Genomic DNA, 26,500 nt, shown 5'->3' on the forward strand with positions numbered 1-26,500 from the left:
AAATATAAGGCAAAATGTTTGGTCGGACATCTTACTATATCAAAGAGGTTGACGTGACGTTTTAAATTTAGGCACTCATTTTTATTTGATTTCACAATCTTGTAATAATTATCAACATTGTTGCGTCATATTAACTACTGTATTATTTGCTATCAAAATATAAACTGTTACAGTATGACAGTGTTGTCATTATGCACTCACGCATCAGGGGATCATCAACTCTATATAATTAGATTTTGCTTGCCGCCTCTGTCAGTTGTCTAGATGTTTGGGTCGCTCATTGATTTCCTACCATCCATGCAATAACTCGTACGCCTTGACCAATCATGTAGGTATGTCCAATCAAAGCAAAATTGTGGTCGGTCATGAACACCAGTTGGTCGGTCAATGACTGATGACCAACCATTGTATTCCACTCTGATCGGGATGTAGTAATTTGTGACTGCACAAGTTGTATCATGATGGGCAAATTTTACAACCCTATTAATGATGTCATTTTGTAGACTTTAGAGTTCTTCATTTTTGATTTATTTCAAACATTTCACACAAAATTTTGTGTGTACATGAAGTATGTACAAAAGTAAAGAACTTCCAAAAGCTTAACTTTCAATTATACATTTAATAATACATACAGCACAACATGAACGAGTTTGCCAAATTCACTGGCCTGAAGTCAGTGTGGCCTCCACTGTTTGGTCATTAGGCACATTAACATAACCATGGTTGTGTCCTCTGTTGCTGCTGCTGTTTACAGGATCAGGTGTGTTATCATTTGCGTTCTGCTGTGTTTCATTGTTATGACCCTTCACAGTTAGGTGGGATTTATTATAGCGAACTTGATAATGTATTTTTGTTTATTCCTACCGTGTTTTCATACTTATTGCTGCATGGATGTGGCGACTGTTCTGTTGTACTTTCTTGGCTTCTGTCACTGGTTTGATTGGTAGTTGTATCCGGTATCCAGTATCCTGCAACTGATCAAAACAAATGTAAACCCAGAGAAATTGTGTGTGTGTGTGTGTGTGTGTGTGTGTGTGTGTGTGTGTGTGTGCGTGTGTGTGTGTGTGTGTGTGTGTGTGTGTGGGCGTGTGTGGGCGTGTGTGGGCATGTGTGCATTTGTAGTGTTTTATTGCAGACTGGACAATGAGTAGGCTCATCTCCAGACTCATGTGAGCTTGGCAGTGTGCGGTTCCCGTGTTACACTTTCAACATCCAGCGAGTCTGGGGATGAGGTTAACACTGGCCAGGTATGTGGGTTAATTGATGAAATGCGAATTGCTGCAATTGCCATACGTACCTGCCATATGACCAAAGAGATGCCTACATGTATTTCCAATACAATCATCTTACGTAGATCATTTTGTACATCAACTATTTTTTGTGGGTCTCTTTCTCTTCTACTATTGACTGGACAGAGTGCACTACAGTACAGTATTACGTATGGTGTGTAGGGATGTCTTCTGTTGAAAAGGTGCTTGATCATGACTAGTTTTTGTGGTGGTATGCAATAAGAGCAAATTGCTGGGTGACTTAGTACTAAGCTACCTGAGGGTATATCAATAGAATGTGTAAATTGTAAAATGAGAAAGGTGACTGACAGATTTTAGAAATTTTGTCTACTTTCGTACCTTCTAAACATCCTGGCACTTTGCTAATCGAGTACGGTCGAACCCAAGCGGGCTGTCTTCCACCGGGACATCGATGCATTTCACAGTATTCTGAGTTGTTGTCTAGTGGACTTGTTATTGTTCTTGTTTGTTTTAACGACCTCATCTTTCTGAACACGAGCAATGCAGCAATCAATGCTCCAATCAATCCACTGACTATTGACGTTCCTACAGTGGTAAGCCATAGTTCACCACCATCACCGCTACTAGCAGTAGCAGGTGTATCACCTGAAGCCAAATTAGTTCAGTTCAAATACAGTACATGCTTGTGTAGAGAAAGCTTTTACTTTGCACGAGCAAAAAGAAGCAGTTGTGGTCTGATCCTATGGAGTTTTTCACCACAATTGTGTACAAACCAGCATCGGTTGCTGACACATTCTTAACAACTAGGTGTGTCCAATTGTACGATATCCTGGAATTGTTGATCAAGGATTCTCTTTCGTAGAACCATGTTGTTCGTAGCTCTGGACTACCGGTGACATTGTAACCGATAACTAAATTGCTTCCCTGAATCACAGTTAGTGACCTTTTCTCACTCGTAGGATACGCGATCTTGATAGATGGATGTGCCTCTAGACAAGACAAAATTTGCAATAAATTATGCATAGGTACAGACCAACATAAACTGATTATCACTTATAGACAATGAGAACTTGATAAAATCTTTTCCAAAACAATTTTCTGCAACAACTCGATAGAGGCCATTATCATGAGGTGAAAGTAACTCCATTTGAATGCAGTCTGCATGGAACCGATACTTGAATGTATCGAGTTGAATTGCAGAATTATTTTCCAACAGTTTGAAAATGGAAAAGGTGGGCATTGGACTGCCCACGATACCAAAACAAGTTTTGGGAAATTTGTCACCCCTGACAGCATCGATCTCTATTATTCTTTGATGAGACACTTTTGGAGCATCTAGAGTTTGATAAGCACAAGTTAATTATATAAATAATATGAATGGCTGCATGCGACTCACAGCCAATTCTGAGAGTCAACCATCCACTTGTGTATACACTGTCGTTGTTGACAGATGGAAGATTATATTGAAACTTGATGTTGTTGAACCTCGTTTCCATGTGATATACAGTCAATGCACTGTAGTGTACAATCATGGCTGACTTGACTTCCTCTATGGTAACGTTAGTATCAGATTGCCTAACGTTCACAGACCAGACAGGAAGTTGAGAGTCTCGTTGCCCATAAGGACTCCATACTTTAACAAAAGCATCATGACCTTCCAGCTCGTACAGTATCAATGACTGCGATTTCAACGTGTTGTTTTTACCTATAAAGATTATGAAGTAGACTAGACGCTCAATGTCTGAAGCGTTTCCCTTCAAGTTTCGTACCGCATCCGATGATTGGTTGCTTATCTGACGCAGTGACCTCGTGCCATAGCAGCATGCAACTGCACAAAGAGAGTAGAGCAGTCTGGTCGTACATTGTGGGTCCTACTCGCTTGATACCGTGTCTGCTCTGGATTCTCGAAGACTGGTACGAGTTCCGGGTCGTCTACTTCGAAAAGGCCGGCGTAGATTGACCGCAACAGTTGACACGAGTTAGAACTCGACTCATGCTACACGCAACTGTGGTCTTTGACAGTTCTAAGTTTGGATGCTTCACGGAACTGTGGAGGTGAGTTGAAGTCTTATCTTCCGCATGTTCCGGTCTAAACGTATACATCGGGAGCGTGTAGGACAAGGGAATGGGAATGTCAGCGAACGTGCATCTAGACTAGAACGTTAGTACTGCTCAACGTTTGCTGCCGATTACTCACATTTCGATTGCCTAGAATGAAAATCTCTGTAATCCGAGTACGCAGTACTGGGTGTCGGATATGACTGAGTCTACAGTACTGTACCGGTGCTGCTGATAAGTATGCGTAGTGCTAATTGACGGGTGTCTGTGAGAGTCGGGAATCTAGACGAATCAGACGGGTACGGTCGTAGATGTAAATTGACGAGGAATGTTGTAGTACAACTTGTACACGTTAGCTGGCTCGAGAGGGCGTCTTCATAATGTCAACATTGGCGCAGACTGGCAATCGTTTCTTGCTAACACCTCAGGACGACTCATAGTCACGTGGATGTCATTTTTCGGCGCTAATGTGTTGTATGTGTGTGATAAAGACTTTGTTCGCAGGGTATCCAACCTCAACCCGCCCTAGCAAGGTGGCAAACTATGCGATAGCTATTAGATGTAGAGTTACGTAAACCGAGATGTCTGATGATAATTCTTGTGCAAATAGTGTGAGGAGCAACAGTACTTCACGTTGATGTTAGACATTATCACCTAGACATTCACAACCGCTGACAAAACCGGGAGAGCGATACCTCGGTATCGCATCCGGGAACGAGTGTTATACGGGAGTTCTGTTAGCCCTGCCCGCAGTAATAAACAACAGCAAGCACCGTTTCAGGTATCATAAAATATTATAGAAAGACTGGGTTTGTGGGCATGCAATTTTTTTGTATTGTAATATATAAGCATGTTTCTAGTTTTGTAATTATAATTTTAATTTTAAAATAGACAGTTATGTAAATTACTTGCAAAGTTTCAATTTTTAAAACTTAAATTGTAAAATTGTATATTTAAATCTTAGTTTTCACTCTTTCTATTATAAATTTTAGGATTTAATTTTTAATTTTTAAAATTGTACTTATTTTTGATTTCTAAGTTTTGCGTTAACTAACGTCAGGGCACTTTCATGATCCAACAAAAGAACGATTCGTGTACCTCGAATTTGTGGACGTGATGGGAGGAACCTTGTACGTGCTAACAGTTTCGCAGGGGAATCGTCGTGATACACAACAGAACATGGTTTTGATTGCGGCCCAAAATACCAGCTTGTGCGGCAACCATTCAAGTATCTAGTCCAGCTGTTACTCAGACCCAGTCGCTTTCTGTGGCGGAGAAAAACATGTCCACAATTAGGATACACCCCCGTTTGAGCTGTTCACAGACGTTATCCCGTATATTTTGCTAGTGCGCTAGCAGACGTTGTGCGATTCTAGTCGTACAGGTATTGTTCCAAAGCTTAGACATTGGTGCGTACATCGGACATGTTTTCCTCTCTCTCTGTTGCAGGTAACCAGACAAAGAGTGTTTGTAACTCAAATTACCGGGAAGTGTCCACATTTAGGAACACCTACCCTAGTGATACAGCCTAACCACGCCCACCCCGGTGTATGGTAGCTATTTTGTGGTTCTCCGTGTTCTAATGTCTCCTCGTAGCGTAGTCTAGCTGTTATTAGCCTCAAATGCACTGCCTATTAGCTAGAGCAGGCTCTTTCCTATCACTCTAATAGATGCCCATGTACACTGCACAATCGTCTCTCAGATAAGGTCTGATTCACTGTCAGGATGTTGTACATGCGTGCGTGTACCGGTAGTCGTCTGCGAAGCCAGCAGCAAAACGGTAGCGAGGCACGTGCCGCCAAGTAAACAAACAGTAGTGGAAACGTAATGACGTGTTGGAATGAGAGCCCCGCCGTTTTTAGAACTGAGACTGGCATTGCGTGACCAAGTTTTGTGTTTAGCGCTCATCATGGTGTGCAGCACAAACGCGCAAAATGTTATAGGATAAAATCAAATCCTGTAACGCAAAACCTAGAAATCAAAATAAGGAAATATAATTTTAAAAATAAAACATAAAAATTAGACTGACAAAATTGGAAACATGAATATTACGTACAATACAAAAATTGAATGGTCCAACTGCTCACTGGCCTATAAATCCTAGACCGACTAAACTTGTAAGCCAGGAACATTAAAAAAGGAATGCAAGAATGACTTAATTCTTTGTGCAAAGCAAAATGACTATTCGTTTATTTAATTAATTATTTTTATACAGGTGTGCAAGGCACTAATACATACTCAGCTCATGGTGTGTGTGTGTGTGTGTGTGTGTGTGTGTGTGTGTGTGTGTGCGTGTGTGCGTGTGTGTGCGTGCTTTTGTGTGCGTGTGTTTGTGTGTGTGTGTGTGTGTGTGTGTGTGTGTGTGTGTGTGTGTGTGCGTGTGCGTGCGTGTGGACAAGGAAGTGACAACATTTAATCATAAATAACAATACTTTACATAATATCAAATTTTATAGAAATATCATCAAACTTTAGCTTCAACTTAATTAATAAATAAAACACAATAGGAAACCCACATCTACCATTCATCAAAACAAGTGCTGATTCTGTATGAGAGATCTAAATTGCAACTGTTGTAGGTCTCAGCCAGCATGTCATCACTTGAAAGTGTTGCTGATTGAATTTGCCAATGAGGCCCGAATTGTTACCTCAAGAGGCAATTTAGGGCCATAGCTGTTGATATTAATATCATTTGTAAATCATTGATATTAAATATGGCCCATTTCTTTAATGTCTAAATTTTTATTTAATAATTGCTGTCGAATACTGAAAGCCAAATACATCTATGCCACTGAGCTGCTACTCACACGATAAATGATCTTATAATTTGTCTCTCAGACAGAAGGGCATTAATTAACGTTTTTACCCAGGTGGACGCCTTGCTGTGTGTCTAACATAGAGATGTGAAAGTTGCAACTGAAACCACACTTTGCACTGGCTTATGGCAAAGTGTGGAGTAAACTGTCACAGTAGAGTAACAATGCCAGCTCATTCCAGTGGCAGATCCAGGGCGGTATGTGCCTGGGGTGCGTATAGGTACCACTTTACTTTTGACAGGAATCACAACCTTTCGTCACCAGAGTACTATTGTGCTGGAAAGCAAACTGAGACAACCATCATTCCCATGGAACCTATTAAACAATGTGACAAAAATTATTTTCTTAACATTGTGTGTAACCAGTTGCTCCTGTTACCGAGGTATCAGTGGCCTAAACTGTAAACGTCTCTAAACTCTTAGCTTCTCCAAACTTGCCTGAAGTTTTGTAATGGGCCAAGAAAGACTCAATAGACTTGCACTACAATCAGTTCAACTAGAGAACCGACGTTGAAGAGGGCAGAGTGAGACTGGGTCGAGTGTACAGACTTGAAACTCTTGTTGATATGAAGTCATATACGTATACTTATACAACACATCAAGAGTTTCATTGAATGAGTATATGTTGATAGCTATTATCAACTGCCTCAGTCTGCACCAACCTGTGGACAATGAATATCTTGTGTTGCAATATTCATTACTATCCTTCTGCAAACAGCGAACAGTCAAGCTCAATCTGAAAACATGTCAAATCGATAAGTATTATATAATGATTAATTACCCTTCTCTCTTGTCTGGGGCTACAAATTTTAAGGTGCAGCAAATTTGGCTATCACCATAAAAACAGTAACTCTGTAGTGGAGATGCCGTCACGTGACGTCGTTTTGTTGGAATTAAGTCGCGTGACCAGTACCGCCTTCGCAACATACACAAGCAAGGATTCGCAACCAGTAACACTGCACCGGGGATTCAAACGACTCTAGACCTTCGACAGTCGATTTCCAACGCGCGTCTGGTCAATATTCGACGAACGTGATGTTTGTATATCAGGTTCTGTGTAGAACGAACGGACAGACGTCTACTGGTTCTAGCTACTAGGCTCAACTATAAGACAGACTCATACATCTATAGTAGAGTCAGTAATACGAGAGGAGAATGTTGAGATTGTCAGCTAGCTACCATGTGCATGGTGCATTGGTGGAAACCGGTAATCCAAAAAACGTTGTTGATCTAGTGGTGGTTGCCTAGTGCATCAGCAGCCGCGGTATGGGCAGTCGGCATAGTAGCAACGTCCAAACACGTTTGTACTCCTGGGACATTGGTCAACAGATGGTAAAATTAATGCTTGAAACGTATTACGGGACGAAAAAGCAACGCTGTATAGGCACACCGGGTAGGCTAGCCGATACCTGTACGTTCGCCGGTTGTACACGTGTAAGTGTATCTCTAGACTTCCGCGTTGTTGTTAATTGAGTGCGACTGGAGAATTCTCCAGCCATATCGATGAAATATGGCACGCGTGGCACGTGTTGCACGCGTCGTCGTGATGTAAGCGGGCAAGGAAAAGAACGGGCAAGAGGTAGGTAGGGCACTTACCACGCTAGAGTTGAGAAGCGTTCATGGTGAAGACTTTGCATCATGAGGTTTACGACCTAGAGCTCTATCTTGCTGTTCGGTGTTACCTAACGTGCACGGTGTTTCTGTTCTAGTGTCGTCTACTTTAGCTGGATGAGTTTTCTCTGCAGCATTTGTTGCTTGCAACCTTGTGAAGGTGCCAGTGCAAGTAAGCTCGCTTTCTCATGACTGTCTAGCTTGTGCTCCAGCTGTCTCCTTTCTAGACAGAGACAGTACTCTACGTAGCACATCCGTTTGTTATTGGTGTCTTTCCATAGCTGCACAAGGTGCAAGCGTATGGCGGTCTCTGTCTGTTGCTAGACTCTCTGTAGTACACTATAGCAGCTTATCTGGTGGATGCTGCAAAGACAGATTGCAGAACATTGTTGTTTTACAATAAGATGCAAAGGGATGTCTAGATATAGTCAATACAAGAGCATTGGAACAGACCAGGAGGGCCAGATACATCTAATTGGAATTATATTCCTGCTACGTTACTGCTGTCACATTGACTTCAGAATTTCTTAGCTCAGTGTGGAAGTTTATCTTTGTATAGCATAGACATTATATACACAGCCACAGAAGCTCTGCCTCTAGGGTAGAGTTCTGTAAGCAGAGGTCATGTGGACTTGTATTTTAATATCTTGTTGTGTTGTGCTGTGTGTATGGTGACAGATAGTTTTGTAAGATCCTTGACCTTTATTAAAGGAATTGAAGTCTTCAAAGTTTTTATTTCTGTACACAGCAGGGCAGGTGGGGTAGATATGAGGTAAAGGTCACTGTAGAATGTGTGACTCCCAATTTGTTGTGCTGCGTCGTCTTGGATTAAGTTACACTCTGGTATTGCAATACAAAACGATAGTCAACATTGTTCAAGAAGGAATGGATGAAGAGCATAAATAGTTTATAAACGGCCGTGGGTTGGGCTTAATTTAACAAATCCAAACTGTATGCATAGTTTTTTTTACAGTGGCAATAATTATTATACCAGGGTGTGCAATCTGCTGTAGTACTTATTACAAATAAGTTCTCGTAACTGTTTGCATTGTACACATTATTGTTAATGAAGTTTTTTTATGACATGATGTATTCTCTAGATGCAGGGACATCGGCTGTACTCTCATCATCTGTGTTATCCAGTTTTTTGCCTTCAAGTCGCTATTTTTCATCTGCAGTGAAAGCAAATAAACCCTCATTGCAAACAGTTAATACTTCTTTACCTTATGTGACTAGCAGATTACTCACCAGGAAAGGAGATGGTATATATTGTGTGTATGGGCATACCTGTATAGTCAACTAAGGTTGTGTTTTCTACAGAGCGCTCTGTGTTTGCAACGAGAATGATGAGTCAAGGTGCTCATTCATCACATTTACTGAAAAGTTTCCATGATCTGTCAACAACTGCAAACATACCACTTTCTTCTGCTAGTGTGACTGGTACTCGCTTTTTGGTTAATTCTGCAAGCATTTTACCATCTCCGACTATCGTGATCAACAGGGAGTTTTGGATCGATTCTTTAAGCATATCACCATCTTCAACTAGTGTGATCAAAAGTAAGTTTTGGGTCCATTCTGTAAGCATGTCACCATCTAAAACTGTGGTGAGAAACAGTGGGTTTTGGATCAATTCTTCAAGCACAACACCATCTGCAACTACTGTGATCAACAGCAAGTTTTGGGTCAATTCTTCTTCTTTAAGCATATCACCATCTTCAACTAGTGTGATCAAAAGTAAGTTTTGGGTCCATTCTGTAAGCATGTCACCATCTAAAACTGTGGTGAGAAACAGTGGGTTTTGGATCGATTCTTCAAGCACAACACCATCTGCAACTAGTGTGATCAACAGCAAGTTTTGGGTCAATTCTTCTTCTTTAAGCATGTCACCATCTCAAACTACTGTGTCCAACAAGTCTTGGGTCAATTCTTTAAGCATATCAGTATCTTCAACTAGTGTGATCAACAGCAAGAGTTCGTTCAATTTTTTAAACGTATCACCATCTCCGACTAGTGTGATCACTGGAAGCAGTTTAGTTGCTCCTGCAATCTCTGGAACCTCAAAATCGTTGTCCATCCCAACTGTTGCATCGCTAATGCCGAGTCAAAATGCATCGTCATTGCTGACAACTGGAATCTCCTATTATTTAACACCAACACCTGTTGTTTCCAATTCAGCGAAATCATTCCTAGAAAGTGAGTTTCTGCTGGCATTAATTCTTCTACTTGGATAATAAATATTCACCAATAACTTTATGGTAGATAAAACAATTGTTCTCGTGATTATTGGTAGCATGGCTGGTATCATTGCCATCTTAACCATTCTACTGTTTGTGATGTTGAAACTATATTTGAAACAGAAACATAAAGTCCATCTCAAAACAGGTATGTTGTATTTGTGAGTTACAAGACTACGTCTTATTACAGTCTGATTGCTATAGCTGACTTGAACTGTGGACGGTATATCGGATCACAGCCTAATACGATCAAGTCTGAATACTTCAATGTGGATGTAGAAGGTCGATATGGTTGGGTGGCTCCTGAAAATCTTACATCTAACATAGGATATCATGCAGTAAGTGTACAGTCGAGTTCATTGTCAGTGAATGATACGTATGAAGAGGTCTCTAAAACACAGTATTCCAATAAAGGTCAATACAAGTATGGAGACACTAGGGTATGAGTTGGTTACCCGTTTGTGACTTTAGTAAAGAATAACGTGTATTGCTGATTTATTAGCTATCGTGTGTATTAGTCTGGTATCTTGTGAATTTTCGTTTGTGTAAATACTGAGCATTCAAAGTAGCTGTACTTGGTTGTACAAAATCCCCCAAAACACGTGACATCACCGACAATGGCGGACATCACCAAGTCGGAGCGCTCATAGTATGTAGTGGTGAACTCGAGCAAGCACACACGGTCACACCCAGAGCTGTCTGCGGTCTCTGCGGTCACGATTGCCCTCGGACTCCAGTGGACTCCCAACTACACGTTCAATCAAAAGCGCATTTGGAATAATCAGCTTTGTAGACACTTCCACATCTTATCAGCGAGCACTTCTGGGTTATTTCTGACGCGTTTTCAATTAGAACACGTGACAGGATGTCTATAAAACGTATGGAGCGTGACTAAAGGTACTCCTCGTCTAGAACCAGTGGCGATGCACAGAAAAAGGGCTGAACAAAAAAGCCACCTACGGGATTAGCTAACGCAGCTCTGCGGATTTCCTGTTTCTGCTATAGTGCATGGTAGCGTTTAATTAGGCATACCATGAGGATGAAATGGCGGACATGATGATTGGTAAAAGACATTACTAAATACCAGATACACCGTATATCTTATTTTTAACAAGGTTACGGAACTGCGGCCTCTTAACGAGGGCGGCTTGTATTCGAGGGCGGCCTCTGTTTTCTAGTCTCTACTTCATACCGTGACACGTTGTTACTTGATAACGTCACATTTCTTTCTGTTGGACATTTTTGAAGGTGCCAACCGTGACAGGTTCAGCTGTAAAATACCACAACTACTATACGAAATTGACGCGGAAGCATCCAAAGCATATGTGATATGGCGGTGGGCAGTAACCCTCTATTTTTAACTATTCTCTTCAGCTGCCACTTCTAAACGAGGGCGGCTTCTATTCGAGGGCGGCCACTATTTGAAGAAATTAATGCGGTACTGTACCACCTACAGAAAGAGGAGTTATGTATAGTGACAATGGTAATAAATTAATTAAAGACTCTTTGAATTGATGTGTGTATGATTGCTATGTAAATGTTTGACTCTTTCAATACAAACAGAAAAATGCATGTATGATATACATTGATTAGAGAATCGTCACCAAAATGGGTTGACATACCATCGTGTTAATAACACCATTACTAGAGTAGTCTAGAACACCCTAGTCTAGATCTAGCCTCGACACTAGGTCCTTCCACGCGAGGACAGCAACGGGGCGGTATCACGTGATGTTGCCTCCGTAATGCGAAGGAACAAATTTTTTGGGAGGCCTGTATCCAAGGTCCCCTATAGCTGCGCCAGTGCACTGTACGTATTGTGACGACGTCACGTGATTAAGTCGCGTGACCAGTACGGCTTTCTGCCTTGAATACGCATGCAAGGAATATGGGCCTGTCATTATTAATTGTCCGGGGGGGCTGGAAAAATTTGCGGAGGTCGGCATAGTTTGATATGTAACCCCTGCAAAATATGCCTGCTGAAAACTTCTGACCCCCACTGTCGGTTGGTTAACTGACCCCCTACATATACATATACATGCAGTATATATATAATCATATAGGTGTGTACAATAAAAAGTAGTCTATTCAAGGGCTTAAGCGTGGCCCAGGTATGATTTCTAAAGTTGGTCTTTTCTAGTCAACCCGCTGACAAAACAAGTAAAGCAGGAATTGCCGCTTTCAACAATGCAAGTGTTCAAATTAATTGACTTAAGCCCTTAGAAATATATTGTTCTTGCATACAATTATAGAGTATACAGATAAACGAACATCCCTGAAAAATTATGACCCTCAACAGAAGGTGACACAAATGTTTAGTGACTCCTGCAAATCACTGACTTTCAAAGGTATGACTCCCAGCAACTCTGCCAGCCTCTCCGGACACTTAATAATGACTGGCCCCTAGAATGCTGGCAAGTTGAACGCAACCAGATACTACTGGGGATTCATTGCAAACAACTACTAGTCTAGACACCTTTGACTAGACATCTTTGACCTTTGAATTCCAAGACGCATCTGGTTAGTCTAACATTGCACAAACGTGAAATTTGTAAATGCGTTTGTTAGTTAGCTGTGCACATGCACGAATGGAGTTTCTTCCCTCGAATGGACAGCCATCTAAGTCTGTTGAGATCGTCAGCTACCATGTGGTGCGTCTACCCGTAACCGTAAATGTTCTAATTGCATGAGGCGCCCCCTAAAATTATTAGAAGATGAAAAAGCGCCCTAGATAGAGCCCATAAAAATAATTATACGGATCACAAAGGCGCTTTAAAAATAAAATAAAATAAAAATAAAAATAAAAATAAAAATAAAATAAAAATAAAAATAATTATACAGATCACAAAGGCGCTTTAACTTGGGGGGCGAATAGTTAATTAAGTATTATAATATTTAATTTTTGGCTGTGGTGGGCGTGTCGTTGAAAAGGAGTGGTCTGACCCACAGGACGGCCCTCCGCTCTATCCGCCTGCCTATATAGTACAAGGTGTGTTCACACTATGGTTTGCAAGCCTGGTTTGGGCTTGTTATCATAATCGAGTTAGTGTTAAACGTTGCACCTGCCGCATGGAATGCTGGTTTGCGCTGGGTTTGCAAACCGTACTTGCAAAGGTTGGTTTGCGGTTATTTGAGTCTGGTTTGGAGCTATCAAAACATTCCTAGCCGTTTAGCACCTAGTAACCAGAGTAGCAGTCTGCCTAGCGCATAGCTACGAGAGTAGCAGTGGAAGTCATCGTCTTACTGTGGTGGATGCTGCTAGACACGGGGCGTCAACAGCAAGAATCTCGCGCGTGCAAGATGACAGAAGACGTCGTTTTCGTCGATATCGCAGTGCTAGCACTGAGTACCGAACAGTTGTGTCCTAACTCTGTTGTCAGACGCCATGTCTAGAGATTCCTGCTCAAACAACGGATCACAATAGCGTGCTAGGTTGACAAACCAGGTAATCAAACCCAGTCTAGTGTGAACACAGGTTTGTACTGTTACGCTAATTTGTTTCCTCGTATCACACAAATCAAAACACAACACACCATGGTTTGCAAACCATAGTGTGAACACACCTACAGTTTACGGTTGTGTGATTGTAATCTGCGGGGGAACTTCCCAGGTGAAATAGGGCACGCGTTGGCGTCAGGGAATCGACGTCAACGCGCGAATATAGAACGGGCAGTACAGTAGGTGGGTACAGTACACTTCTTGTATCTGCACGCTAGGGTTCGGGAACGCGTTGACAAAATTAAGAGTTTGGATCATGAAGAGGTATCTAGATAAACTATGACATATGTTCATGTTTGGTGTAAAGAATGTGCATGGTGTTTCTGTTCTAGTGTCGTCTATTACTGTAGCTGGATGAGTTTTCTCTACAGCGTTTGTTGTTTGCAACCTTCTAGAGGTGCCAATCCAGGTAAGCCCGTACACGTCTAGATGTGAGACTTAGACGTCACTGTGTGCATAGGCGGATAGAGGGGAGGAGTCCTGGGGGTCAGAGTCGCCTCCTCACGCTTACCGCAGCCGAAATATTAAATGAATCTTGTTTGCTGTGTGCTAATCTAGAGTGAACGTACCTTAATGCTTTGATGGATAGTTAATTCATTCAATTCTAAACTTATATGCCTAGATAGAATAAAAATATGCTAAGTAACCCTAATACAGATTGAAGTGAGTTTGCTGGTTCCATAAGTCATATACAGATTTAGCTGCTGCTGGGGGCGTGGCTAATGATACAACTGGACCCTCTCTTTCGAAAATTTCTGAATCCGCGCCTGCTGTAGAATGTGTGTGACGCTTTCTCCAGTTTTTGTGCCAGCTGCATCCCTTGGATTAGGTTACACTCTGGTATTGTAATACAAAACGGTGGATCAACATTCTTCGTATCAGGGAGTGGGCCACTGGTCACGGATGAAGAGCAAAACATCACAGTTTACAAACGGACGGTTGTTGCTAGCTTTTGTGCAAACTTGTGTTATCTACTGTCACATTTTCTCCGAATTTTTTACTGCAATGTGATCGTTCGATAATGTCTATCACACAACAGGATGCAGCTCTGTTCCGTAGATATACATGTAGTTCTAGGCGCCGCAGAGATCATATCGATAGACACGTGTTATCTGTTTTTATATGATGACAGATATTGTATTACTTGTTTTGTCACTATTTGTAAAGTTTCTCTAGCTTGTTTCCAGAGCAAGCACGCCATCATGTAATAATCATATTGTTTATGTGTATTTAGAAGGTAGTCATGGGGTTGTTGCTACCAACTTGGCTCAAGGAAAAGTTGCCAAACAAAGCAGTAATTACAGTTCTGACACTGAGGCTGGAAAGGCTGTCGATGGTAACAACGATGGACGGTGGAACTCTGGTTCTGTGACTCGCACAAAGAACGATTTTCAGGCTTGGTGGGAAGTCGACTTGAGTTTTGAAGCGGAAATTTTATCTGTGAAGATATACAAACCAATCGGTTGCTGCAGTAATCAGAAAAGATTCGACAGAATCTTCTGCTGCAAGAATCAGCTTACAAATTTTTACATCAAGTTTTACGACTATATGCACATTCTTGTAAGAGTTGTGAAGGATAAATCTAGAGTAGGAAAAGAATATACATTTGAAATAAATCCTCCAGTTGTGGCTCGGTATGTTCGAGTACAGCGAAGACGTCGAAGCTATCTATCTTTGGCAGAAGTTCAAGTTTATGGCAAAGTTATAGAAAGTAAGGAAGTTTAAGGTCTTTATATCTTGCTTTTAATTGACTTCATGTAAATGTTCGTCGTTATAGACGTCTGTCTGTGTTTTTATCTAGTTTCTTGTTTATCTAATCCAATTGCCCATTTTTCTCAGTGAATGCAACAGGAGGGAGACACTAAATTATGACGGAAATAACAGACACTAGTGCTTGGTATTCTATCAGACTATTTGTCAGTCATTCTGTTTCTGCTTGCTTGTCTATTTATCACTGTCTATGATTATGCAGTACGCTGCTGCAATATGCTTCTAATTAATTAAGAGTAACAAATCAAAACTACTAGTAGTCCAGGGTGTACAATCTGCTGTAGTACTTATTACATATGAGTTCTATAACTGTTTGCGTTGTACATGTTATTATTGTTAATGAAATTTTGCATGACATGATTTATTCTACAGATGCAGGGACATCGGTTGCACTCTCGACATCTGTATTGTCCAGTTTTATGTCTTCAAGTCACAGTCGGATCTATTTTTCATCCGCAACGAAAACGAATAAACCCTCATTGCAAACAATTACTAGTTCTTTACTTTATGTGACTAACAGTTTACACACTGGGAAGAGAGATGGTAAATTGTGTGTATAAAATAAGTGTATACTGGTAGTCAACTAAGGTTTGTTTCTACAGACAGCTCTGTGTTTGCAACAAGACTGACGAGTAAAGATGCTCATTCATCACATTTACTGAAAAGTTTCCGTGATCTGTCAACAACTGCAAACATACCACTTTCTTCTGCTAGTGTGATTGGTACTCGCTTTTTGGTTGATTCTGCAAGCATTTTACCATCTCCGACTATTGTGATCAACAGTGAGTTTTGGATCGATTCTTTAAGCATGTCACCATCTTCAACCAGTGTGGTCAAAAGCAAGTTTTGGGTCCATTCTGTAAGCATGTCACCATCTAAAACTGTGGTGAGAAACAGTGGGTTTTGGATTGATTCTTCAAGCACAACACCATCTGCAACTACTGTGATCAACAGCAAGTTTTGGGTCAATTCTTCTTCTTTAAGCAAGCCACCATCTCAAACTACTGTGACCAACAAGTCTTGGGTCAATTCTTTAAGCATATCACTATCTTCAACTAGTGTGATCAACAGCAAGAGTTTGTTCAATTCTTTAAACGTATCATCATCTCCGACTAGTGTGATCACTGGAAGCAGTTTAGTTACTTCTGCGAACTCTAATGGAACCTCGAAATCTTTGTCCATCCCAGCTGTTGCATCACTAATGCCGAGTCAAAATGCATCGTCATTGCTGACAACTGGAATCTCCTATTATTCAACACCAACATCTGCTGTTTCCGATTCAGCGAAATCGTTCCTGGAAAGTGAGTTAGAGTTACTGCTGGCATTAATTCTTTCTCCTTGGATAATAAATATTCACCAATGACTTTAATGTAGATGAAACAATTGTTCTCGTGATTATTGGTAGCATGGCTGGTATCATTGCCATCTTAACCATTCTACTGTTTGTGATGTTGAAACTATATTTGAAACAGAAACGTAAAGTCCATTTCGAAACAGGTATGTTGTATTTGTGAGTTACAAGACTACGTCTTATTGCAGTCTGATTGCTATAGCTGACTTAAACTGTGGACGGTATATCGGATCACAGCCTAATACGATCAAGTCTGAATACTTCAACGTGGATGTAGAAGGTCGATATTGTCGGGTGGCTTCTGAAAATTTTACATCTAACATAGGATATCATGCAGTAAGTGTACAGCCGAGTTCATTGTCAGTGAATGATACGTATGAAGATGTCTCTGAAACATAATATTCCATAAGGGTCAATACAAGTATGGATACAGACACCAGGGTATGAGTTGGTTACCCGTTTTGTCATTTATTGCGTATTGCGTACCAATATATTTGTAGGTTTACTAGGTAGCTAGCTATTGCATGTGTAGAATCGGTAGATGAGTTTGCTATCTTGTGAATGTTCGTTTCTGTGAACACTGAAGATTCAAAGTAGCTGTCCAAAAACACGCGTGACACCATGCATGCACCCCCACTGGCGGACAGCACCAAGTTTACGCGCTCAACACTTCTAAACTGGTATAGAGGTAAACCCGAGGCAAGTCAGCGCCAGCTGTCTATCTAGATGTTATACTTACCTTTTAGTTAAGTATATGGCTCTGGCCAGGGCCAAGGGGCCTATACTCGAGAGTACGCATGCAGTCGGCAGTCTGTGTGTGTGTGTGTGTGTGTGTGTGTGTGTGTGTGTGTGTGTGTGTGTGTGTGTGTGTGTGTGTGTGTGTGTGTGTGTTTGTGTGTGTGTGTGTGTGTGTGTGTGTGTGTGTGTGTGTGTGTGTGTGTTTGTGTGTGTGTGTGTGTGTGTGTGTGTGTGTGTGTGTGTGTGTGTGTGTTTGTGTGTGTGTGTGTGTGTGTGTGTGTGTGTGTGTGTGTGTGTGTGTGTGTGTGCCTGTGTGTAGGTGTGGTGCTATATAGCTCAGGGAGTCATCCTATAGAGCGTGTACTGTACATCTGGGGCCCATCAGAGTTGCAAATTCAGGTCACCGTGATGGCGAGTTTATCTACGGCATAAGTTTCCTGCATGGGCACAAGACTCGCAGAGGCAGATAGAGGGGAGGGGTCCTGGGAGTCCTGGGGGTCCAGACCCCTCCTCTGCAGTACCGTACCACGCCCACTACAGTTTGCCTTATTCACGATTATCAATGAATCGTACCGTTGGATTACTACAACAGGCACAAGGTAACAGACAAGCAGACCGATTGAAGACTCAGTCCCGGATACTCTTACACAAATATTGCCACTAGCCAAAATTGATATGTCCGGTGAACGCGCGAAAGAACTCCTTCTGTCTCTGGAAAGGGATACCGTGCCTTCTACTGCTTGGAAAATTTTGGAGGAACTTGGGAGCTTTGATAGGCATGGAAGACGCCTACCTAGTTGTGCAGACATCTTTGAAGTTGATGAAGTACGTAGCACGAGCTCTGTATCCACGTGACGCTGATCCAGGTCTTCTACCTCTCAGAGTGTACGGCGACAGGAACTGTCTCTTTCTGTCTGCTCCGCTCCTCTTTTATAGTGATGAAAACTGACATCTTGATCTCCGCTTACGAACAGCAGCAGAACTAGGTATGAACTACACTCAAGCTACCGTTCAACGCGCTAGTAGCAGTTGCGCTACTTCTTTGTCGGCAACAGCGCTTTTGTCCTCTATTCTGCAAAGAAACACTAGTCTCGTCTTTTCCAAGGCTTTGGAGTCCTGCTCTTTGCTTCAAGATGTCTACTTTGAAGCAATGCAAGAAGAGATCAAGAATACTTGCAGCTCAGGCTTGTATTCATCAGTCTTACACATACTTGGTTTATCTACAGCTGTTGGGACTACAATCAATTTGATTTATCCCATGTACAATGAGGGCATCCGGCTATTTGTTCACGCAATCATTAATCCGATGGAAGTGGAGAGTGGTAGTGATGCTTCAATCAACATCATCTGGTCTACAACAAGCAAAAAGAATACCATAACCACTTTGTGCCCCTACTTCCTACTGCAGCAGAACCTTCTAAAACAATTTCTGCTCTCAAGTTCAAGATTCAAGATTTCTTCTCGTCTTCAATTGCTAGTAGACGTCCTGCAAACACAACAGGACATTCTGTAGAAAGAACAAAGAGACAGTCCACTCTGACAGTGGAAACAGTCCGCTCTGACAGTGGAAGTGCTGTCACAGTCAGAAAATTCACAGAAGCGACTTGCTGTAAATGATACTGTTCAATACAAAACATGCAGTCCTATTGCCTTTCTAAGAGGTAGTTCAAAATCACCCATGACTGATCAAAGTGCAACTGCAATTTGTGAAGATAAAGGTAGTATCCAATAGTCACGTTTTAGAGGAGATATCTCAATATTTGATTTTTTACAGCTGTCTTTGATCTCGACGACATAGTTCATGGTCGAATACAGCTTCCACATCTCAATAGAAGTGACATATTCTGCTACTTGCAGCATAACACGATACCGGAACAAGAACACATGATAACACAGCAGGTGGTGAAGGGTACAGAAAAAAGGAAGAAAACCTTGGCATTCCAAAGGTCGTGGTTAGATAAATTTCCATGGCTGGCATACAGCTCAAGTGCAAGGGGCGGTCTGTGCAAGGGGCGGTCTGTGCAAGTTCTGTATCCTATTTCCAACTTCAGGACGACAGAGTGGGACAGTCGTTAGCAAACCATTTCAAAATCTGCAAAAAGCATGTGGGTGTCGTCAATGGAAAGCTGCAGACCCATGAGAGTTTGCAGTGTCATCGTGATGCTGCCACTCGAGCTCAAGCCTTTATTTTGTCATGCCATAATTCTGAGCAAAGGATTCAACACCATGTATCACAGCAGGCAAGAGAGAATTATGAAAGAAATTTTCAAGTCGTGTCTGTCATCGTAAAAGCCATTTTGTATTGCTGGAGGCAAAATATCGCTCTACGGGATCACTGTGATGACTGGACATCTACCTCTTCAAATAAGGGTAACTTTATGGAGCTACTGAAACTCCTTGGAGAGTAAGATGAGGGCCTTCGCATGCATCTAGAGAGTGGAAGGAAAAATGCAATGTACACTTCAAAAACAGTCCAGAATCAAGTCATTGCAATCATTGCTGATATGATACGTGAAGAGGTCACAACACATCAAAGGAGATAATGCTTTCTTCTCTAGAATTGCTGATGAAGTTACGGAAAAGCATTTTAACAGGGAGATCATGTCTCTATGCATACGGTTTGTAGCACGGAACAACGACAAGCCTGTAATCAAAGAGGTATTCTTCGACTTATGCTATCTGACAAGAACAACAGGAGTCGCTATTGCTGCTGCTATAAAAGAAAGTCTCAAGACTCACGGTGTCGACATCCAAAAAGCCAGAGGGCAAGCATATGATGGTGCAGCAGCTATGTCATCGGACAAGGCTTGTGTTGCAGCTCGAATTCGTGATGTGGCACCGATGGCAGTCTATACTCACTGCAACAGCCAAATTTTGAACCCGAGTATTGCAGTAAGTTGCAAACTTCCGGAGATTAGGAACATGATAGACACCATGAACTCTTTGTTTCTCTTTTTCAACTCATCGCCCAAAAGGCAGAAATTTATGGAAATGGTGCTGGATGTTGAGAGCGCCCAGACGAGGAAACAACATATAAAAGGACTTTGCAAGACTCGCTGGGTTGAGAGACACACCTGTTTTGAAACATTCCAAGAAATCTATGAGTATGTTTGTATCTCTCTGGAGGCTATCTCTTGGCCTCATCTTCATCCTGAACTAGAGTTGGTAACACCCTCGGATTTAACGAGTGAAAAGTGGAACTGGCAAAGGAATAGAGAGACCACAGTCAAGACGCAGGGATTTCTTGCTTCGCTGCAGAAGCCAGAGTGTATAATGGCCTTCGTTGTTGTGAAGAACTGCCTCCAATTGTTAAGAGGAATGACAACCAAATTGCAAAAGAGGGATATCAACATTGTCTCAGCATATAACATGATTGACGACACAAAGAAAAAGATCACTGATCTTAGAGCGAACATCGGCAGGGAGCACGCCGACTGGTACAACGAAGCACAACAAATGGCAATGAAAGTGGGGGAAGATATCACCATGCCACGTATCACTACAAGGAACGTTTACCGGGCCAATGTGGCATGTACTTCTATTAGCGACTACTATCAAGTCAACTATACTGCAAAGTTTGTAGACCACCTGCACAGAGAATTTGGCACCAGGTTTAGCAATGACCAGCAAGTCGGGGTAAAATTGCTTCGCATACTGCCATCCTACATATGTACCCAACCATGGGCTGATTTGGACCAAGTCATTTATGATTTGGCGTTGTGGGAAGGTGATCTATCACACCCTGCCACTCTGAAGAATGAAATCCAGGACTGGTTTAAACTATGGAGTGACTGTGAGGCAACTGGTCGTGAGACTTTACCTACTACTTTGCTGGATGTGCTCTGTCAGTGTGATCCAGGGATGTCTTTACCTGCATCCATCGACTTCTGACAATTGGCTGCACACTGCCTATCACTAGCTGTGAGGCCGAAAGGTCCTTCTCTGTTTTAAGACGTAATATGAATTACATGCAGTCGACAATGGGTAGAGACAGGCTTACTGGACGTATTCTTATTCACATGCATAGGAATATTGACATCGATCCAAGAAAACTAATTTCACGTTTCATTAAGGGCCATTCCACCAGAATGTTTACGAGTTCTGTCTTGTTTGATTAGGTTACTATTTATCTAAAACTATTTCGTTCGTATATCGTATCTTCAATTTTCATCAGCAAGAATGTTTGAAAGTCGTTTGTTGTTAGACTAGCTAAAAGATTTAATTAATGTATGTAATGATAATTAATAAGAGGATTGAATATGTCATAGTCTACAACATCTTGAAGAGAATACAATGTGCTGCATTTGGATCTACGCCTACTCCCGACTTTGTAAAAACCCCTCCTATACAAAATGCTGCATCCGCCTCTGCGTTCACTTTAGTAACGCAACAAACCAGATTCATTTGAGTATTCTAATATTTAATTTTTGGCTGTGGTGGGCATGTCGTTGAAAAGGAGTGGTCTGACCCACAGGACGGCCCTCCCCTCTATCCGCCTAGATATGACGTCACAGTGTACGGTTGCGTGATTGTAATGTGCGACCGGAGAATTTCTCCGATGAAATAGGACACGCGTTGGCGTCAGGCCAACGCACGCCTAGAAAACCGGCAGTGCAGTAGGTGGGTAGTACACTTCTCGTATCTGCAAGCTAGGGTTCGGAAACGCGTTGAAAAAATTGGGTCATGAAGAGGTAGGTATCTAGATGAACTATGACATATGCTAATATTCGGTGTAAAGAATGTGCATGGTGTTTCTGTTCTAGTGTCGTCTATTACTTTAGCTGGATGAGATTTCTCTGCAGCGTTTGTTGCTCGCAATCTTCTAAAGGTGCCAATCCAGGTAAGCCCGTACACGTATAGATATGAGATTCGACGTCACTGTGTGCATAGGCGGATAGAGGGGAGTAGTCCTGTATCAACATTCTTCGTATCAGAGTGGTCCACTGCCCACGGATGAAGAGGAAATACCAGAGCCATATATAGAGAGCCATATAGGGTTGCGACATGGGCGTTATGGAATTTTTATCACGTGATTGGATGGTCGCTATACATGACTCTGAGAAAAACAGTAGACTCGTACCCAGTCCTCCTCCTCGCGCGCGCTCCACGTGTTTTGGCACGTGCTTTTTGTTCCACTGTACTAGAAAAACATCACAGTTTACAAACGGACGGTTGTTGTTAGGTTTTGTGCAAACTTGTGTTATCTACTGTCACATTTTCTCCGAATATTTTACTGCAGTGTGATCGTTCGATAATGTCTAGCACACAACAGCATGCAGGAACAAACTCCGCTCCGTAGATATACATGTAGCTCTAGGCGCCGCAGAGATCATATCGATAGACATGTGTTTTCTGTTTTTATATATGATGACAGATATTGTATTAATTGTTTTGTCACTATTTGTAAAGTTTCTCTACTTTGATTCCAGAGCAAGCACGCCATCATGTAATTAATCATATTGTTTATGTGTGTTTAGAAGGTAGTCATGGGGTCAATCTGCTGTAGTGCTTATTACATATGAGTTCGCTAACTGTTTGCGTCGTACACGTACATTATTGTTAATGAAATTTTGCATGACACGATTTATTCTACAGATGCAGGGACATCGGTTGCACTCTCAGCATCTGTATTGTCCAGTTTTCCGCCTTCAACTTACAGTCGGATCTATTTTTCATCCGCAACGAAAACGAATAAACCATCATTGCAAACAATTACTAGTTCTTTACTTTATGTGACTAACAGTTTACACACTGGGAAGAGAGATGGTAAATTGTGTGTATAAAATAAGTGTATACTGGTAGTCAAGTAAAGTTGTGTTTCTACAGACAGCTCTGTGTTTGCAACAAGACTGACGAGTAAAGATACTCTTTCATTACATCTACTGAAAAGTTCCCGTGATCTGTCAACAACTGCAAACATACCACTTTCTTCCACTAGTGTGACTGGTACTCGCGTTTTGGTTGATTCTGCAAGCATTTCACCATCTCCGACTATTGTGATCAACAATGGCTTTTGGATCGATTCTTTAAGCATATCACCATCTTCAACTAGTGTGATCAAAAGCAAGTTTTGGGTCCATTCTGTAAGCATGTCACCATCTGAAACTACTGTGATCAACAGTCGGTTTTGGATCGATTCTTCAAGCATAACACCATCTGCAACTAGTGTGACTAAGAGCAAGTTTTGGCTCCATTCTGTAAGCATGTCACCATCTGAAACTGTGGTGAGAAACAGTAGGTTTCGGATCGATCCTTCAAGCACAACACCATCTGCAACTAGTGTGATCAACAGTAAGTTTTGGGTCAATTCTTCTTCTTTAAGCTTGTCACCATCTCAAACTACTGTGATCAACAAGTCTTGGGTGAATTCTCTAAGCATATCACTATCTCCAACTAGTGTGATCAACAGCAAGAGTTCGTTGAATTCTGTAAACATATCACCATCTCTGACTAGTGTGATTACAGGATGCAGTTTAGTTACTCCTGCGATCTCTAATGGAACCTCAAAATCTTTGTCCGTCCAACCTGTTGCATCGCCAATGCCGAGTCAAAATGCATCGTCATTGCTGCCAACTGGAATCTCCTATTATTCAACACCAACACCTGCTGTTTCCAATTCAGCGAAATCGTTCCTAGAAAGTGAGTTCCTGCTGGCATTAATTCTTCTACTTGGATAATAAATATACACCAATAACTTATGCTAGATAAAACAATTGTTCTCGTGATTATCGGTAGCATGGCTGGTATCATTGCCATCTTAACCATTCTACTGTTTGTGATGTTGAAACTATATTTGAAACAGAAACATACAGTCCATCTCAAAACAGGTATGTTGTATTTGTGAGTTACAAGACTACGTCTTATTACGGTCTGATTGCTATAGCTGACTTGAACTGTGGACGGTATATCGGATCACAGCCTAATACGATCAAGTCTGAATACTTCAATGTGGATGTAGAAGGTCGATATGGTTGGGTGGCTCCTGAAAATTTTACATCTAACATAGGATATCATTCAGTAAGTGGACAGCCAAGTTCATTGTCAGTGAATAATACGTATGAAGAGGTCTCTAAAACACAGTATTCCAATAAAGGTCAATACAAGTATGGAGACACCAGGGTATGAGTTGGTTACCCGTTTAGTCATTTATCGCTTATTGCGTACCAGTATGTTTGTGGGTTTATGAGGTAGCTAGCTATTGCATGTGTAGAATCGGTAGATGAGTTTGCTATCTTGTGAATGTTCGTTTCTGTGAATACTGAAGATTCAAAGTAGCTGTCCAAAAACACGCGTTACACCATGCATGCACCGCCACTGGCGGACAGCACCGAGTTTACGCGCTGAACACTTCTAAATTGGTATAGAGATAAACCCGAGGCAAGTCAGCGTCAGCCGTCTATCTAGATGTTATACTTACCTTTTAGTTGAGTATATGGCTCTGGCCAGCGCCAAGGGGCTTATACTCGAGAGAGAGTATGCATGCAGTCGGCAGTCTGCTGATGACTGCAGCAAACTGATGCTACATCATACGTATGATGTAGTATCGCGAAAAGGGTATGGTACGTTTGTATAGCGAAGAGCTGTGTGTGCGTGCGTGCGTGTGTGATGTGTCACTGTGTGTGTGTGTGTGTGTGTGTGTGTGTGTGTGTGTGCCTGTGTGTAGGTGTAGTGCTTTAGAGCTCAGGGAGTCATCCTATAGAGTGTGTACTGTACATCTGGGACCTATCAGAGTTTCAGGTTTAAGTCACAGTGATGGCGAGTTTACCTACGGCATGAGTTTCCTGTATGAGCACGAGACTAGTACACAACTGCCTCTCTTGACTCGGGAGTCTAGCCCTGGTCATTTGCATGGAGTGCATGGCAAGGTCCCGACTGACACAAAGCCTACAATCCATTAGCTAAATGTTACTAGTGGGACTGTAGCCTATATACTTGTGTGTGTGTGTGTGTGTGTGTGTGTGTGTGTGTGTGTGTGTGTGTGTGTGTGTGTGTGTGTGTCTGTGTGTCTGTGTGTCTGTGTGTGTGTGTGTGTGTGTGTGTGTGTGTGTGTGTGTCTGTGTGTGTGTGTGTGTGTGTGTGTCTGTGTCTGTGTGTCTGTGTGTCTGTGTGTGTGTGTGTGTGTGTCTGTGTGTGTGTGTGTGTGTGTGTCTGTGTGTGTGTGTGTGTGTGTGTGTGTGTGTGTGTGTGTGTGTGTGTGTGTGTGTGTGTGTGTGTGTGTGTGTGTGTGTGTGTGTGTGTGTGTGTGTGTGTGTGTGTGTGTGTGTGTGTGTGTGTGTACTGTATATACACGCTGGAACATGGCTGCGAGCAATACCTAACCCCAACACTGGCCTCGCTATGCCCCATAGAGAGTCTGTGGTATCATTGCACATCTGGTTGGGCATCCCACTTTTCCCCGGCAGATTTGGGTTCCAAGCGCTGTTCCTGTGGACAGATCTTAGATAAATTTAGCGACCACCTGCTTGGATGTTGCCAGAACAACATAAGAACACACCGACATGACACCTTATGCGATGTTCTTTTACACGCTTTGCTTGTGGATAATGGCAACTGCCGTAAGGAACAACGCTGCAACACTGATACTTGTGCCAGACCGGGTGATATTTTCCACCCTGACTTCGAACAAGGTTGTGCCAACTATTTTGATGTAACAGTCAGGAACACAATGTAACCGTCATACCTTACCCAAACAGCTTACAGTGCGGGAAATGCAGCTGCAGCTGGAGAAAGGGAACAAGAGCAACGTAATGAAGCCAATGTCACATCAACTGGAAGTATTTTCCACCCTCTTGTGTGCGAATCTCTTGGCCTGTGGTCACCACACAGTTTGGAAGTATTGAAGACCATCGCACGACGTCTATCTTTCAACGTCGGTGAAACTCTGGCTATATAACGCCAAAATGATGTGGCATAGACTGGCTTTAGATTGTACAGATATGGTTTTTTGAATAACGTGTGTTAGATACCCACGTAGGTGGGTTTATATAAATATATATTTATTAAGAGTTTATATATATATATATATATATATATATATATATATATATATATATACATATATATACAGTATATATATATATATATATATATATATATATATATATATACCGCAGTTGGTGTTACAGAAAACCAGGAGAGTGCCACCATATGCATGGCATATAGCTCCTGCGCAGTA

The 26,500-nt window shown here is 41.8% G+C and overlaps 5 protein-coding genes and 1 long non-coding RNA gene across 6 annotated transcripts in view; 5 read left to right on the forward strand and 1 right to left on the reverse strand.

Moving 5' to 3' along the window:
- Positions 1-201, forward strand: part of LOC134176790 (uncharacterized) — a 4,323-nt gene extending 4,122 nt beyond the window's left edge. The window contains exon 3 of the long non-coding RNA XR_009969357.1: positions 1-201. This exon is cut by the window's left edge and continues 103 nt beyond it. This is a non-coding gene — a long non-coding RNA (uncharacterized LOC134176790).
- A 319-nt stretch (positions 202-520) lies between these two features.
- On the reverse strand, positions 521-3,444 carry LOC134177186 (uncharacterized). The gene is made up of 7 exons (XM_062643943.1): positions 3,020-3,444; positions 2,647-2,955; positions 2,304-2,585; positions 1,955-2,239; positions 1,629-1,895; positions 865-974; positions 521-803 (listed from the first exon to the last, which is right to left on the reverse strand). Exons 1-7 carry the CDS (start codon positions 3,111-3,113, stop codon positions 660-662), a joined length of 1,491 nt encoding a protein of 496 aa, XP_062499927.1. The 5' UTR covers positions 3,114-3,444; the 3' UTR covers positions 521-659.
- A 5,625-nt stretch (positions 3,445-9,069) lies between these two features.
- On the forward strand, positions 9,070-10,531 carry LOC134177383 (uncharacterized). Its single transcript, XM_062644156.1, has 3 exons — positions 9,070-9,927; positions 9,994-10,116; positions 10,173-10,531. The coding sequence occupies exons 1-3, from the start codon at positions 9,078-9,080 to the stop codon at positions 10,412-10,414; spliced, it is 1,215 nt and encodes a 404-aa protein (XP_062500140.1). The 5' UTR covers positions 9,070-9,077; the 3' UTR covers positions 10,415-10,531.
- A 2,948-nt stretch (positions 10,532-13,479) lies between these two features.
- Positions 13,480-17,186, forward strand: LOC134177176 (uncharacterized). The gene is made up of 7 exons (XM_062643926.1): positions 13,480-13,730; positions 13,799-13,875; positions 14,701-15,177; positions 15,609-15,779; positions 15,839-16,537; positions 16,611-16,733; positions 16,790-17,186. The coding sequence occupies exons 1-7, from the start codon at positions 13,723-13,725 to the stop codon at positions 16,984-16,986; spliced, it is 1,752 nt and encodes a 583-aa protein (XP_062499910.1). The 5' UTR covers positions 13,480-13,722; the 3' UTR covers positions 16,987-17,186.
- A 2,740-nt stretch (positions 17,187-19,926) lies between these two features.
- Positions 19,927-21,216, forward strand: LOC134177601 (52 kDa repressor of the inhibitor of the protein kinase-like). Its single transcript, XM_062644378.1, has one exon. It carries the CDS (start codon positions 19,927-19,929, stop codon positions 21,214-21,216), a length of 1,290 nt encoding a protein of 429 aa, XP_062500362.1.
- Positions 21,217-21,910: 694 nt separating this feature from the next.
- Positions 21,911-24,596, forward strand: LOC134177051 (uncharacterized). Its single transcript, XM_062643755.1, has 6 exons — positions 21,911-22,016; positions 22,089-22,165; positions 22,921-23,091; positions 23,152-23,964; positions 24,030-24,152; positions 24,209-24,596. Exons 1-6 carry the CDS (start codon positions 22,009-22,011, stop codon positions 24,448-24,450), a joined length of 1,434 nt encoding a protein of 477 aa, XP_062499739.1. The 5' UTR covers positions 21,911-22,008; the 3' UTR covers positions 24,451-24,596.
- The last annotated feature ends 1,904 nt before the right edge of the window (positions 24,597-26,500 follow it).

This window comes from Corticium candelabrum, chromosome 3 (genome assembly GCF_963422355.1).
Source record: "Corticium candelabrum chromosome 3, ooCorCand1.1, whole genome shotgun sequence".
NCBI classification, from domain to species: Eukaryota; Metazoa; Porifera; class Homoscleromorpha; order Homosclerophorida; family Plakinidae; genus Corticium; species Corticium candelabrum.